General features: G+C 36.7%; 2 protein-coding genes across 2 annotated transcripts in view; both read left to right on the top strand.

The window, feature by feature from the left end:
* Window positions 1–3,695, top strand: part of LOC124165494 — a 173,640-nt gene extending 169,945 nt beyond the window's left edge. The window contains exon 4 of the mRNA XM_046542934.1: window positions 2,159–3,695. Coding sequence (XP_046398890.1) covers window positions 2,159–3,103 — 945 coding nt within the window. The 3' untranslated portion in view covers window positions 3,104–3,695. The remainder of the gene's footprint in view (window positions 1–2,158) is intronic.
* A 4,977-nt stretch (window positions 3,696–8,672) lies between these two features.
* The window catches only part of LOC124165387 (anoctamin-8), a 43,463-nt gene continuing 35,070 nt past the window's right edge, over window positions 8,673–17,065 (top strand). Inside the window, exons 1-5 of the mRNA XM_046542780.1 lie at window positions 8,673–8,875; window positions 8,957–9,042; window positions 9,452–9,612; window positions 9,941–10,176; window positions 12,956–13,072. Coding sequence (XP_046398736.1) covers window positions 8,758–8,875; window positions 8,957–9,042; window positions 9,452–9,612; window positions 9,941–10,176; window positions 12,956–13,072 — 718 coding nt within the window. The 5' untranslated portion in view covers window positions 8,673–8,757. The remainder of the gene's footprint in view (window positions 8,876–8,956; window positions 9,043–9,451; window positions 9,613–9,940; window positions 10,177–12,955; window positions 13,073–17,065) is intronic.

Here is a 17,065-nt window from a genome sequence, read left to right as displayed (position 1 = left end):
ATATAGTTTTAGCAAAATATAAATTTTCAGTTATTTCTGTTGCCTAAATTGGTATTAGGATACACATCCTTATAAATAGATAAATATCGTGTATGCCAATCCTTGGTGTTGAAGATAAGTTGTGAAACGCTCTGTATGTATCAAAAATGCTTTTATTTGATCGCTCTAGTAATTTTTTCTAATACCATTAGCAACGTAGTGATTATTGTAGCAAATTGACCTTATTCTGAACTAATGATGAATTTATGCATGATCTAATTTCTGATGTGCATTATGTAATTCTGTCGTAAAAATGATATTTATGACGGTGAGCGCAAGTATGCCAAATTATTATTATACTTAAGCGAGGAAACACGGTAATTGTAAAATTTTGACTTTACACGCATTTAATGCAAGTAGTTTGTTGAAAATTATCCATTTTACGCCCTTAACTTGTGAGACCTTCCGAGTCCGATGTTTCAACTCCTTAAGTTCTAAGTTACGGTGATAAAACGATAGTTTATCGTTAAAAAAACGTGTGAACAACGTTAGTGATAATGGAACTAGAGAGAAAATTATAAGAAACCTGTATATTTCCATAAATGATGGTTTGAACTTTTAAAAGTGTCCTGAAATATTTGGAAGTGGAGCGATATTGACTCAAGAAAAAATTACTAGTCTCGTGGAGATTAAATTATACTTTTATAGAGATTAAACGGAATCTTGATGAAATGAAATATCATAACCACATCAAAACGACGATGATTTAGCTTTTTCTGTCTAACGTTATCTGGGTGATGTAATACCTATTACTAAATGAGCATCTTACATGATTAAGAAGTTCTGGCAATGCAAAGTGACCATGTTTTAATAGATATAATAGGTACCGTTTTTGATTTAAAGTATTTCATCACCAACTAAGTTTTATATAAATATAATAGGATATTACTTTCATCGTATAGTGCCACTATGGATCTTATTCCATATTTCTAAAATCTCCCTTACAAGTATCTATAATCATAGAAATATTCTTCTAATAAGTGGCCTTTTTTGTCCCTGTCCAACAGTTTGTAAATGATTTACTTTATCTTTCATTCATTATATTGGTATTCAAGGACCGAAAATCTGCATCTATCCATAGATCCCAAGCCAATTATTTAATCATATTTGGTTCCTTCTCTCTTTTATAGTTCTTAATTTATCCCAAGAACTTGCCTCTTTCTTTTTTTTCGCCCACCTCAGGGCAAATATCAATCTATTTCCCATGCGTTAAGAGTGCCTCGTGATATGGCCATCACAGCGAGTCCTATTGCGTTTGTTGCTTCACAGTGTCAGCGTTTCCCTTATTCTTCTATTCTTTGGTATTAATCCTTGCTTATCACGCCATCCGTCCATTTTTCCTAATATTAATTGCAATTTTTTATAAGTACGGAGTAATAAAATTATTTTGAATAATTTCGACGCGACCTCTAGAGAATATGGATTTAAAAAGAAATTGTTTGGGATATTTTTTAATTCCTGGAGAAAGAGTTGGGAATTCAGAAGATTTTCCTAAAAAAAAGTGTTTTAATATTTCAAGGAAATTCTATGCAATGCTTACACGGAAATGAAATGCAATTGTATAGAATTTTTTTGAAGGAATTGCTACATAATTTTCTCGTAGGATTCTGATTCCTTTTTCATCCCCGTTCTGATCATCTTCTCCTCTCCCCGTTGAACTAAAGTAAAATAAAGCAATAACTTTAATTTGATTAGGAGGTAGCCCCCTTAGGTGGCTGCCCCTTATGATTCACTCATTTTTACCACAGCTCCATGGGCGAAGCCAGCGGGGGGCAGGATTGTGCTGCTACCCCAACCCCTCAGAAACAAAAATCGCAGAAGTCTATAATGAAAATCAGAACTAGATTGAAACGAAAGTTTTCAACAAATTTTCTTTTAACCCACGAAAAATTATATTGGAATTAGACTGGTAACAAAAATTTTTTTCAAGCAAATAATTTTATAAATTTAGCACTATTATAATTTTCTTAAAATGTTGGCTAAATTCACTTTTTCCATACAAAAAGTTTAAGACTTGAACGACCATGGCTTTCCCTCCCTAGTTTTGTTCCTGGGTACGCCCTTGCACAGCTCCAAGAATGGATTTCATTAACCTCGATTCTTTTTGATCTTCCTGCAGGTCGTCGGCGGTCGGAGACGCGGAAACTGGGTCCGGGTGCGGACGAAGACCAACAGGGCCCGACCAGACACGTTGGAAACAGCCGAGTCCCAGAACCTCGCATCAGTCTCGCAGAACCTCCTGCAGTTCACGACGCCTCTGAAGGAGAAGACACCGGCAGGCTGGCAGAACACCCCAGTGCCGAAAGACTTCGACGCTGACGCCGGAGAGGAGTCGCAACCCCAGCCCGAAGGCGTGGAAGAACTGGCGGAGACGACGGAGCCCAACGCGGAGACCTACGCCGACCTGGAGGTCGGTGACGACCGCGCCGAGGATGACGCGGCGAAGGCCGATCCGGAAGAGGACATCTTCGAAGACCTGGAAAACGGTGATTTCTCCGAGTCCGATAAGGAATCGTCTGATTCCCAATACGTATCAAAGGAGAAAGCGCCCGTAAAAGCCGTAGTCGGTGAAGAAAACGATCGAGTCGAACCGCAGAACGCCGATCCCGAAACGGGGGACTCCGCCGCCGACAAAAACGCATCGGAGGAATCTGAGGAGAAGAAAACAAGTGACGAGCTCACGGCGGAGGAGGAACTTCGCGGCGAAGTGGAGGATAAAGTTGTGGACGTCGAAGACAAAACGACGTACGTCGAAGACCAGTCGACGTTTGCAGAGGATAAAGCCCCGCACGATGAGGGCAAAGTTACAAACGTCGAGGTTAAAGTTCCGGACGTTGAGAACGTGACGGAACAGCCAGATGACGTCTATGACCAGCAGCAGGAGGCATTGTTGGAGAAGACCGAGGACACAACCGAGGCGAATGGGGAATCCTTGACGGACCAGCCAACCCCAAGAGTTCTGGGCACTTCCACCACCACAGAAATATCATTAGAGACTGAAATATGCTACAGGGGTAGGTGCGTGAAGACGAAAGTGGACGCAGATCAAGTCCCTGTCGAATAAATGATGGAACATGGAAATCAAATGAGAATCGAAATAGAGAAAAAACATTTTCCTCTTGGGATGTAACATTCCAATGTCCATATCAGATAAATTTATGCGTGTGCGTGAGTGATTTTTTTTATAAGGTGCTGCATTATGAATGTATGGGTCTTGTGAGTGGATGAACTAATTGAGTAACTATATCAGTTTAAATACCAAATACCTACCCCAGTGCCTTTGTGCAGTTCTATCCATCTATTCATGAGATTGGTGAACACGCTTTTAACTATCCCAAAACGAACTCGAATTACGCCACTGCTGACTGTTTTATTTTATTTTTGACTTTGCGACTTATTTTCTGACTTATCGCTGTAAAAAATATTCATTTTTGTGTATTTCACATCATTTATTCGAGGGGTATTGCGATATCTCTAAACATAAAAAAGTGCCAGATCAATTATTTATATTAAACTGGATCGTTTGAATATTTAATGAAAGACCTCATTTGGCAAGAATTATTTTCATGTAAAATGTTATCCAGACTGTATTTAATTACTCGTTTTTAAAAGGAGTTATAAAAAATAAAATATTACAAAAATTTTGTAAAAACGAATTGCTTGTTTTCTTTTGCAATTTTATCCTTGGAAATTATGTTTTCGAGTTATTTTATGGCCTGATTTCATATTCTACTTTTAATTTCCCTCTATAATTGTAATAGCACTGATGAACATAGACTATACCTTTGAAAAAGCTAAGCTCAATATAAAGTTAGACTAAGTAAATGCTTGTAATAAATTTGATATTAAAATAATAAGGCATTACCATTATGCAACGAGATGCATTAGAACTAAATCAGCCCTAAGCAGCGATCGGTCGACTGTTTTGGTAAAACTGCCGACCGATAAGGCCATACTACGAACGTGTCATAGACATACTCATGGGCATACTGATGGAAGCACTTCGGCCGCCGGGTCTAAAAAGGATTTGACGCATGTCTGTAACTAACAAAGGTCACTCTAAATTTTCATTAAAAAATAATTATATCTCCTAAATCAATTTAATATCCAGTTTGAAACCGTCAAACATTTTAATGACTGCGTTAACGTGACAAGCCTTTCTTCAGAGAAATATATATTTCTTACAGATATTTTTATGATTGCTTGCAAGTTTTCAGCCACATTTCTACTTTCCTTTTCCGTAAATAAATAATTTCCCAAGTGATCATTTCCTCGGAACACGATCAGCTTGTCTGCGCTGATGATGATTTCAGTCTGGTTTTGGTGTTATTGCATATAATTGCCGTGAATATTTAAAATAAATGCCACAATATGCATAAATATATTATATATAATTTATTTATGCATATTGTGGCGCTTCAGATATGAATGAAGTATAAACTTTGAGATCATAAAAACGATCAACCAGACCGAAGTGAAAGCCAGATGTGGAAATCGCAAAGTAGGAAGAAAATATTCCCCGGCACTAAATAACCCATTGAGAAAACGATATTCCTATTATCGATTGTTTTAAAATCTCAGTCGTTATTTTGAGTGCCTAGCATACAAAATTCAGTTTTGGTAAAAGTATTGAGAAAAAGTAACTAGGCTCAATTACAGTTTTAAGTGTGGAATTCAGAAAAAATGTGGAATGAATGCAATTTCACTTGCGATGCCTATAATTATAACAACACATGGGGTGTCATATTCTGTACCAGTATTAAGTAGGCTCCAACGTAAGAGTGGCTGAACCTTGAATAGTAAATTATGGTAGGTACCCAAGGACAGGGGCGGATCCAGGATTTTTTTCTGGGAGGGGCACAAGCAAGGCCGTATCCAGGATTTTGTTCTGGGTGGGGCACAAGGATACCTCGTAATACAAAACGAATGCAATCATAATGGGAGCGTATTAAAAATCTTGCATATTTTTTAGGGTCTGGGGGGGCACGTGCCCCCGTGCCCCCCCCCCCCCTGGATCCGCCTATGCCCAAGGACTCAAAATTACCTGATAGCCTAGGTAAATCAGTGAAATTAGTAATGCAATTGTCTATTACGATCAAATAACTATTACAACGAAAGTAACGATTCCATTTTCACCGGAAGGAGTACTTTGCAATACGTTCAATGGTGTCAGGCTCAACTTTGTGGAAGTTGAAGTTCACAAATGAAAAAACGACTTCGTTTTCTTCCACTAATTTATTTTGACGGTACGACATGTTTCGACCTTGAGCGGTCATTTACGTGTAGAAAAAAATTTTGTACTCGTAAATGACCGCTCAAGTTCGAAACATGTCGTACCGTCAAAATAAATTAGTGGAAGAAAACGAAGTCGTTTTTTTCATTTGAGTACTTTGCAACTAAAAATTACATTTCGCAAAAATCAATCGTTAAAAGTAAATATTACCTACGAAGAAAGTAATCGTTACAGTAATCCGATTGCTTTTGCTCGATTACTTAAGGATTGTCAATTATTCTTATTTCACTGTCAGGCGTAATTTACGAATAAAAACAAAATTTCGTATGAAGAAATCGTTACAAGTAAGTATTATCTACTGCAAAAATAATCGTTACAATTTATCCGATTGCTTGCCTGGTTACTCTCCAACACTGATAATATTTATAGGCCTTATTAACTCATTGATACAATCCGAAGGTTAGTTAAGATAGGTTAGGTTAGAGCTCACCCGAGACTGATTGTGAGCCACAGCCGTATGAGTATCACACGTTCAGGGTAGGCGGGCCAGATCCTTTCTCTGAGCTGCAGGCTTTGCAGACCAGCACTTAACAATTACTAAAGGCTAACTTGGCTATAGGGTTCAACCCATTTCTTCCTACCGTAGCCGTACGCATGGGCGGATCTAGGAGAGGGCACGGGGGCACGTGCCCCCCCTCCCCCAGACCCTTAAAAAATATGCAAGACTTTTAATACGGCCCAATTATCATTGCGTTCGTTTTGTACTAAGAGGTATCCTTGTGCACCCCCCAGAACAAAATCCTCGATACAGCCTTGCTTGTGCCCCCAGAATGAAATCCTGGATCCGCCCCTGACCGTACGGCTGCATCTTACCATTCTGAGCATTTGAGGCCTTTGCAGTAAACCCGCACTGCTTTTTGCTGTCTAACTGTCACAAATATGTTGTTGAAGCGTGCAATAACTTAATTCACTTATTAGTTTATCATTGAAGTCTGTCGAAATAAGCTCACTGACGGAAAGATACGTGTGCGAAACGGAAATTCAACGTTGAGCCCCAATGTCTGTATGATAAGCATGAAAGTATCATAAGCGTTTATCCTTTAAAGACTACACAGACTTTCCAACTGATTTTTATTATTTTTTGCATATCCTATTCATTTTACAAGTAACTGAGAGATATTATGAAAGAAAACCCGAGCCAAAATTTTGAAATGCTTTTTAAATCCCAAATGTGAATTCCATTTGGGATTTAAAAAGCATTTAAAAATTTCCATTCCACAAAATTTTGCTATTGCTTGAAAAACAAATATACACGTGAAGAAAAGCTGAGTTTAACAACGTAATATATACCGATCTTGTGAATAAATGAGCATTTATCACTGGAGAGCGATTGTAGGGGAAAATATCGAATAAACCGCATACTCACTACAGAGGTGATGAAAATAACCAATTTAAAAGGCATAATTAACGACCTATGTATACACAAGTATTGCAATTCACTTTAAAAAATATTTCTATACTTTATTTATATAACAAAAGCTATAAAAGTAATCACAGATACGAAATATAATTTTCATAAATTTTTATAAACATGTTCCCAAATGGGAACATTTGACTGTAAACGGTTAAACAGCAAAGTGTATTGTAAAGAGTATTCCAACTTTCCTTCATCCAAATACGCGTTCGTCCGGAAGATTCATCTATCTATCGAGTTCACGCGTAGAAATTGAACATCATTAGATTCTGACCTCGTCATCTGTGACGTCATGGCAAAATTAGGAGTGCCTAAACGAACCCTCCTTAACTTTTTTTTTGGAATTGAAATATTACTGTGAGTTTTTTATTACAACTTGCTATTTACATTTTATCACAGAATTATTTGTTTTGGTTACGAATGTGTATATTAGAAGTTTTGAGGCAGCAAAATTGATAAAAAGTGTTATTTGATCATTATCTTTTTTTCACAAGTAAAAAGACGACTTCGTTAACGCCGCACTTACCAAGAAAATAAATCAGTAGAAGTCAACGAAGTCGTCTTTTCATTTGTGAATATCAACTTCCTCATAGTTGAGCCTGATACCATTGAACGTTTTATATTTTTGATAACCATTGCCGGTACGCCGCGCCGTTCCGTCGCGTTCCCGCGCCATGGCACCACTGCTATAGTTACCACTTATTGTAGCTACGGGTCATTCGGAAGAAACAAGTTGATGCACCACCAAAATATTTCAAAGGATCGCTGCGGACGACCATAGGAACAACGTACCAAAAATATCCTCACAATCACAAGCAAAAAGTTTTCTAGGTGGAAATGAGTTAGTGTTTGAAAAATAGGATGTGAATAGGTGCTGCATCATGTTCATAAATGGAAGGATGTGAAATCTCCAAAATAAGCTGTGTATTTTTAGAAAAATTAAAATGTACTCTTAGATAGAGAATTGTAAAATATATTCAAGGTGTTCAAGGGAATATAATATACATTTTATCATCGTGAAATGTATCCAAATACGTTGAGAAAGTATTTGAAGGGAATAATAACAACTGGCAGAAAGGCAGTTTAGAAAAGTGTAAATAGATTACTAAAAGTGTTAGTTTCTGCTTTTCAGAAGTATTGATAAACTGCAAACAACTTCTTATTTCTCTTCGATATTTTTCCAAGGACCATTGCTTAATTAAGTTATTTTGCAAGTTTGTTCTCCCCTCTGTCTGACACTTCAGCCTATACAGACAAGTTTTTCTCCCTATTTTTATTTAAAAAAAGTAGAATTAAACGTTAGAATGTTACGTAATTGGGCACTTTGGTACTGCATATGCATTTGCCGCGAATATTAATGCTAATTGCCGGCGCTTCAGAAATAAATGAACTATAATTTTCTCTCATAAAAGCGATTAATTAGATCAAATTGAAAACCAGGTATGAAACTATAGTGCCCAGCTATTCAATAATTCTTATTAGTAAGCGAATACCGATGCTTTTCTATTCCTTGCTGAAATTTTCTTGAAGTCTTATATTTTTTGCCTTTGTTTGAAATTATATTCTTGCTGAAAATATAAAAGAGCTTTATTGTGTGCAGAAAATAGTTTTAACTCATTACATCAATCCATACGCGAGGAGCTCTGCGATCACGAGCTTTAAATATGAAAGTAAACGGAGGATTTGACGTTCGTAAGAAATTTCTCCAAAATATCATGGCGCATGTAAAAGCAGCGTCAAGATAGCCAAGTGTTAATAACCCTGATTGCCTCAATATTATAATTTTACGCCTTTATAAACAATTTATTCGTTATTCAACGCACGCCAGCCTTATTTGAAAGTTGTGCCGAGGTTCATAACGCTTGTGTTTCGCTCTTCTTCGATTTGAGTGCTCCCTACTGGCGCATGTTGGAAATACGCAGAGGAAATGAGAAGTGCTGAAGGGGGTGTGTGTACGCTTTGACAATATAGAGGCTCTTTAGCCGTAGTGCATTTAATTTAAAAACTAGTGATGGATACATGTGACAGTCAGCAAGATGAAACACAAGAGAGTCTCGGAAGTACGGAGGGAGAAACTAACTTACGCCATAGGAAGGCTTTTACGCAAGTAAAGCACACACTGTCTGCAGGTGAATATTATGACTGATAAACGTCGTAAATTTGAATCAATAGTGTCTTATAAGGAACCTTTTTCTGTATACTGTTTACAGCCTCTAGACTCTTAAGACGTAAAATACCCTGTTCGGGACACTTCATGACTTCTCGTCGATTATGGTTGCAATCAGTTCCTACGCAGGTAAGTTCAGCTTGGGCGCTGTGATTTTAATGTTCTCTGCCCATGAAGGACTCGTTACCTTTTCTTGTTAAATCACAACTTTTGGGCACCGGTCTAGTTTTTAACATTGGAGTGATTCCTCGTTATTTCAAAGTGCGTGAGCATATCGTTGTGCGATTTTCATGCGTGTTGGGAAAGGGGAGGGAAATACATTTTAAATTGACCGGCCCGTGTGCGACTTAAAAAACTTTTTGTGTTAAAATTAATTTTTCCGTTTGTATTCAAGCAGTTGACGGCTGTTATGTTTCCATGTAATAAACATTTTTAATTTCGGAATATTGCCTACATTTTAAATAATAAGATTTAGCGTGTTGAAATTGATTTGAATTGAGTTCGGTGTGAAAGTTGTTTATTCTTGTTTTCGTTTCAGGATTCAGATGTTGTGCTCACATTTCCCCCGGGTGTCGATGATTCTACCCTTATGTGGCTTATTTCCCGTTTAAAAGTTGGTGCATCCGGTCTTGTCGTACACGTCAGGCACCACGCATCGTCCGATTGTTATGGTTTCTACATAACAGCTCCGTATAATGTGTAAGTACTTCCTCTTTCGCCATATAAAGATTGTTTATTTTGTCCAGCGTCTTGTATGAAGAGTAATCAAGTGCTACTGTTGTGATGGTCCGATTTTGAATGATCGATTTTCATGGAGTCGTGGAAAATATTGGTGGATAATTAATTTGAAATGTGAAACCACACAGCTCTGAAATGTTTGGATTTGAAGTTGACGATATGGCCACTCATTTCAGCTTTCCTAAAAGTATTAAAAGTTTTATTGTTAAAGGCTGTGAAGTCACGTGTATAATAACCGTATGACGACTTCTGTCTAAGGTCTTATTTATTTATTTACAATCAATTTTAGGCTTCTCAAGGTGGCTGAGGAAATTCATCTCCCAAAAAGAGTGAGAAATGAGTTTGGGGGAGGACTGAAGGAATTTGTTTTGACTGAAGCAGCATGCTTTGAAGGCATGGAAAATGAAAACACATTCTTTTCTTCTCAAGAAAGGCAGTATATAGTTCTACATGTTTTACATTCCTTGCGGGCTGTTGAAGGCGATGAAGTTGGCAACCTTCGCCTCATTGCAGGACAGTCCATTAGTAAGTATCTAAATCTTCTCTTGCAGCTGTATTTTATATTTAATGATGGTTTTTCTCTAGTATAGTGGAAAATTATGAGAACCATTCAAATTCCCTCTGTCTCTGGAAGTTGAAGTAGTATGAGAATGTAGGCTGGTATGGTTCTAACTTTTAACATGAATTCTCTAGTTGTGTGCAACTTGTATGGAACCTGTACATATTGGAAAATACCTGGAATAACTTTGTCTCATGGGATCACTTGCATATTTCATCGCTGAATTATTCATACTCACCGACCATGTTTTGAAGATAATTGTTCCTTGGAGTTCTATTAATATTTACCGAGTGATCTCTTAGGAAGTGTCATCCAATGTGTGTATACATTCATATTTCATTCATGAATTTAGTCCAGATACATATTATCAGAGCAAATTTTAACTGAGTGAATTCATAAACGGTAAGGGAAGTTGACATCTGCATAGGAAGTGATTATTACATTCTTATGGCTTTAAATCACAATTGTAATGAAATGTATTGTCATAATTTATGTAGAGATTCGAAATCTGTTAAATCTGGATACAAACTGTCATGAAACGAACTTGTCTTGAACTAAATTGAACTCTTTTGTTCTCATAAACACATTCTGTGCTGACCACATCAATTGACGTTATTTCTGTGGCAAGAACTCCCTCCATTACCCAGTGTCCTAGAAACTGTTATAGCTGGATCCCGTCCATTGCTGTGACCTTTAGTCAGCTCCCTTTTTTCCACCAAGAAGAGTTGTTTCAAACTTAGAAAGTAAGCTAGGCATAATTTTGGGTGAAGTTTAATAACTATATGCCATATCAATGGACGGAGAGGTTGGCCTTGAATCTGTCTGTAACTCTTTTGAAAGAGATATTTATTTGAATTTCCGGATTTACTCGGTAGAAACCTTCATCTGCATGATAGAAAAGAACATTTTTCTCCCATTCTTGAGTTTAATTCCTATCTCCATGAACTCTTGAATTGGCTGTTATCTTGGAACAAACTTGATCTCCCTTGATACAAACATTGTGAATCGGCTTCATATCTGCCCAGATTTCAATTGAGTTTGAACGGAGATTGTCTTGCAATCATATTTCAATTTTTAAACATGCTTTCAAGATGCGTGGAGTCTTAGATTATCTATCCTAATTGAGGGAATAGCCTTTATGACATTCTGAATAGATTCCATTCATGATCTCTTTCAAAGCAATTTTTCTGTGGTTTCAGTGTTACACTTGTTTGTGGCTGTTGCTTATGAATTTTTCTAAGGGAATCCCTCGGAAAAAGTGACCAGCAGGGAGATTATTACATATTATTAATGCTGTGACCATATTGCAATTTGATATCAGGAGCAACTCTACAAAAGCCCCACTCCGTTATGCATGAATATGAAAGAAAATAGATGAGTGTATAGTTTTTATTAGAGATACATAATTTAAGCTTAGAGCATTAAAAAATAGAATGATATTCAGCAAGTGCTGAACTTAGGTTCATTCCAATTGACTTGTACACGTGGTGTAGGTTATAACACTCAGGTATTTCTCCAAACTCCCTTAGTAATGAGTACTTTTTTGTGGCTGTGACAAAAACTATTAAAGTGCATTTGTCTAGTTATGGCTTAGCCAAAAACACTGCAAAATTGAGAGAGGAAATTTGTATCTATGCCATGCGGTTTGTGTTTAAAATCAATAGTATTTTAATTTTTTAGGTGCTCATGGTGTCATCTTTTGCTGTGAAATATTTCCATCATGTGCTCTTTTGGTTTTATTGTTTTTGACTATTAACTACATATTGTCGATTATTCTTGGTTTTTTATTACGTAAATCATGTTTTCATTGCATTACAATTTGTGGTTACTTTTATTTATGATTAGAAAGTTTTTAAAATGTTGATAGAACATCTTTTACTCTTATTATCCATTATTATTACTATCAGATTATTATTGAATGGTTTTGTATGGATGTGGTCATGAGTAAATAAGGGTCATGGTCAGCAGTTAGTAATTTTTACTGTGACACATTCAGTTTTTTCATTCAATATATCCGAGAAATATTTGTTGTTGCCGTCTGTCTCCCTTCACTTTCAGTTGGCTCTGCTTCTTCCATTGCTTGTAGTGTATTTCTGACCCGATTACAGACATGTTTTTGAATTGATGAGAAGTTTAACTCAATGTTAGACAGAGTGAAGAACCCACCTGATTTATGAGTGCATGATATAATGTGCTAAGAGTTCATTGCAAGATCTGAAAGAAGGTAATTCCAGCTAGAGCAAATTAAAAATTGAGAGTAGGTATCTTGTGAAATTTGGTGTTTATATCACCTTCTCATTATTCATTGTTAGAACGAAAGCTATGTTTAATTTTTCCCTATGGTTGAAATTAAAATTCCAAATACCTTTCATGTGAAGGAATTCCTTCAATTTTACTGAATAGGCACTCCTAATGTTGCTATCGGTCTCAGCAAATATGATATCATCATTAACAGTATTGTAGATGGATATACAAATTATTATAGCTTTCACCACCTTTTTCCACTACCTATGTAAACCTTTACTCAAAGATATTATGTACAGTTTTTTACCTGTACATAATGGTATAGAAATTAATCGCAACCAATTGAAGACTGTACAAAGTATCCAATGATAACATCTGATTGATTTGTGACCATATGATTGAATTTATGTTTATACACCAAAAATATTTAAGAAGTGTGCTTTTCAATATTTTTCGTTTATTGATATATTTCAAATATTTAATTAATATATTCTTTTCTAGTTCCAAAATGCCTATCTGTTGGCATTATATCTCAGGTATTTCCTCTTCATGAGCCTCCAGCATTGGAAAAGCTCCAGAAATCATGGGTTCGAGCCTTTTTTGAAAAACAGCCATTAGGTGAGTGATCATTTACTTATTCATGTCTTTGACCACGTGGGCCAATGATTTTCCTTAACTGCCCATTGCAGTGGAGCCTCAGTTAAATAACCTTCAGCTGTTTGACTGTCTTGGTGGTTGGATGAAAGTTAGTTTGCCCAGAATATGTCACTCTTGATTGTACGAAGCTGCTAATCTGCTGACAGCAGGCCTTTAATGAACTGTTTCAAGTCTCTTTTCAGCACATCAGTCTTCATTCAAGGATTATTTTAAGCACCCCAAACTAATATTTTAATTAAACCCAATAATTTTATTTTATTGATTTTCATTTATCGATTCAGGGTAAAATATATCTATTTTACCAAAAAGTGATTGACAATGATATTATTTTCTGAATTTATGCCAAAGGAGCATGAAAACTATGTTTATTCAAAGTAATATGTGTTAATTTATTTCTACGCCCCAAACATCTTGAAATGGAATTATGTTGATTGTCATTTGAGTTTTGTTTAAATTATGGTAAATAGGCCTCAATTATCTAGATTTGTAAATCATTTTGTCTTTCAATTTGGAGGGATGTACAACTGAGGTTCCACTGTGCCTGTGATGATCTTTGGTCTCATTGTGAGCTGGTTACTGTTACGTCACAGAGTTCCTTTTCATGCTTAGGTGTCCCTCCCACTCCACTTGTCATACTTTAACTTTTTCCTGGCTTATTGTTTTTCATCACTCAACCTTGTTGAAGTGAAGTTTAAACCTCAGTTGCGTTGAGAAGGGAATCTTGGATTCCGAAACCGGTACGCTTCTCCGGTCCAGGTGGCAGTTCCATCGCTCATTTTCGAGTAAATTCTCCTGGAGTATGACCCACGGAGTAAGTGTTGTGTGTGTGTGTTTACTTAACTGAAGCAACCTTAGCGAGGCCCCCCAAAACCCTCGCGAAGGTTCCTTTGGAGTTAAGCGAGTGATTGGATTCGACGGAAGCAGCCTAAGCGAGGTACCCCAAAACCCTCGCCAGAGATGGACAAAATACTTGTCAAATGTATTTTAGATACAAAATACAAATTACTTCTAAAAATTGTATTTTCGATACTAAATACAAATATAATTTCAAAATACTCTATTAAAATACGAAATACATGCCTTCACCGAAGTTCTTACCTAATAAAAAATTAAAATAAATTCAAATATGAACTAATTTTAGAATGAGAGGCTCAAACATTCTTGCAACGTATCTATAGGAAACTGGCATTTTGACCATTATCCATGGCGAAATGTCTTAGATAAAATGGAGAAAAATGTCTCCTGCTCCATTGGGAACAGCGTCAGATTCTACAAGTCCCCTCCACAAATTACTCAATGCACAACTTCGTTTCGCAAAATACTCCACACGCGACTACGTTTTGCAAGTATATAAGCGCCTACGGGTGTTACAGAAGTAAATGAAGGGGCAATTTATTGTCCCATAGATGGCAGGCTAATACTGGCTCATTCGGGATCCCTGCCATCTCGTCGCACGCTCTTTCTACTAATCCACGAAAACATTAATGTATTTTGATTTTGAATGTATTTTAAAAATACAAACTACTCTTCAGATATATTTTCGTTACAAAATACTCTCAGAAAATGTATTTCCGATACAAATTACAAACTACAAAAGTATCGAAAATACATATTTCAGATACAAGTATTTTCGATACTGCCCATCTCTGACCCTCGCGAAGGTTTCTACACTGTTGAACGAGTGTTAGTGAAGGGTTTCCGGTTGAGAGGCTGGGGTTGGTCACTGCTGCGAATCTTCCCGTTCCAGCATACCACACAGTGTTTTGTTTATACCTGTGACGAGGTCCCCTGTTACGGCCATTGGAGTGTTTTATTCCACGATGGAATTAATTCTCTTGTATAAATTATTAAAGTTCAGTTTTAACTTTTTAGAAGACGTGTAAGCTTTATTGATCCAGTAAAGCCTGAATAACACCATAGTTTTTTGTATCCTTTGGAGGGGCTGATCCAGCAATCGCTCCAATGGCAGCAGAAAAAATGACCGTTTTGCGTAAACATTTTTCATAGTGTCTCAAGGGATGGGAATCCCATCCATTTTTATATCACTCAGCGCGTCACCTGTAGGGTAGCCAGGAATTTCATTTGAGGGGGGGTGGCCAAAATCAGGGGGAAAATAAAAAACAGGTTACTACGTGGACGGTTTTTAATGAATTTTAACACTCTTCATAATTGAAATAACTTCATTTATCAAATAAATGTTTTGTAAATCCATGATTTTTCAATATTTTGTTTTCTTAAATGAAGTATTGTAATTGTTTCTGTACTTCGGTGGGGGTTCGGACCCCCCAACACCTCCTTGCTACGCCACTGTGCATCACTGAATATCACTGGCAACGTCCTTCAGCCAATCAGAACGCATGACCTATAGCAGTGATTGCAATGCCATGCTTGGCTTTTAATTTAATGATCGTTGTAAATATGCAAAGTGACGGAATAAGCTATGGAAAATGGGATGGTGGGAATGAACGTATGATTCATAAAATGGTGGGTCGAGTCCCAGAATCTTGTCCCTCGACGATTGTCCTCATCAGGCTATCATGTTTCAAGATGTGGCCTAAAAGGTAGTTTCGTCTTCTCATTAAGGCTTCCATTAGGCTTCTCTTTTCTCCTACTCTTCTAAGGACTTCCTCATTACTAACTCGGTCCATCCGAAAACCTATCACTGTAGTTATCATACAGAGGAATGGAAAAAATGATCGTGTGATTCAGGCTTAAACTTTGTAAATTATCCCTGTAATGGGCTCTTATATAATTACCATCTCTCTTTCGTGGCTGTTACAATGTGCCTCTGAACTTTTTTGGTCGTGAAATTCGCCAAAAGTTGGACAAGTGACGTCACATCCAGAGTCGGGGAACTTTAAATATGACTAGTATGCCCCAAAGTTGATTGAAATTTGGCCAATGCTGTAAAAATAGTATTTATTATGTAATCCTTGTTAAATATTTTGAAGTCAAATAAGAGCTTGGACTTTCATTTTGGATTCAGTGGAAAAGAATTCTGTTCGTTTTTCTCGGGGCCGAACTATTTAGCCTCTTTTCTTAGGTTCTTGGTCTCCTTATGAAGCATTGGGTTGTTGATTTCACCTTGGCTACTCAAACTTTATTGTTTAGGTGACTTGAATTAACTTCAGCTACCTAGTTTGTTTCCATAAAAAGTCTAGAAATTGAAGTCATTATTTAGGAAATTCAGTTACTACAAACCTTTTTAACTATGCTGTTTTGGCATTGTGTATTGCAATTAGTAAAATTATATTTTTGTGCCAACTAATTTTAGTGGAAGTAGTCGAGATAATACTCCAATTCTTTTAGGCATGGGCAACTCATTTGGAGATCTATGTATTGGTATTTAGGAACTCTTATTTTTTGTTTTATAGGAGCATTTTTTTAAATCAGGTGAAAGGATAATGATGAAATTTGTTCCGGCTGTACAAAAAAGGGCTACATCATTGTGTAGATAATGGCTTGAGAGTAGAATTTCTGGTAGTGAAATACCCATAGAAATTCCATTTGCTGTTTTCAGTGTATGAGTGATAGTATTATGGTTAATTCTTTTGAGAGTATCCTTTTTGGAAGTCGGTTACTACCTAAAGTGGCTGTTACTAGCACCATCATTGTGTACAGTAATAGCAATTAATGAGATGTGCTTTTGTGAGGGTCAAAGTTATGCCTGCTACCAGTTTGTGGGTTATTATCTATCAGAATGTCAAGGAACAGTGGAAAAGCGTATTCTCTTTCCGTTAAAGTCTGGAAAATGGCCATTTCACTCATATCTGTGCAGAATCTTTTCTCAGTTATTAGGTTTGATGTTAGATGTTTTTTATTTTGATTATCACTTCCATGTGTAACTGGTGTTTATGTGCATGCTTTGAATGGGAATCAAATCATCTTTACTCATGCACCCTCAGACATTAACATGGACTATCACTCTCTCCTATTATTCCTTAAGTATGAAAT

The sequence above is a fragment of the Ischnura elegans genome, chromosome 9 (assembly GCF_921293095.1).
Source record: "Ischnura elegans chromosome 9, ioIscEleg1.1, whole genome shotgun sequence".
Taxonomy (NCBI): Eukaryota; Metazoa; Arthropoda; class Insecta; order Odonata; family Coenagrionidae; genus Ischnura; species Ischnura elegans.
The sequence above is the reverse complement of the archived record's forward strand: the minus strand, read 5'-3'. Positions and strand labels throughout refer to the sequence as shown.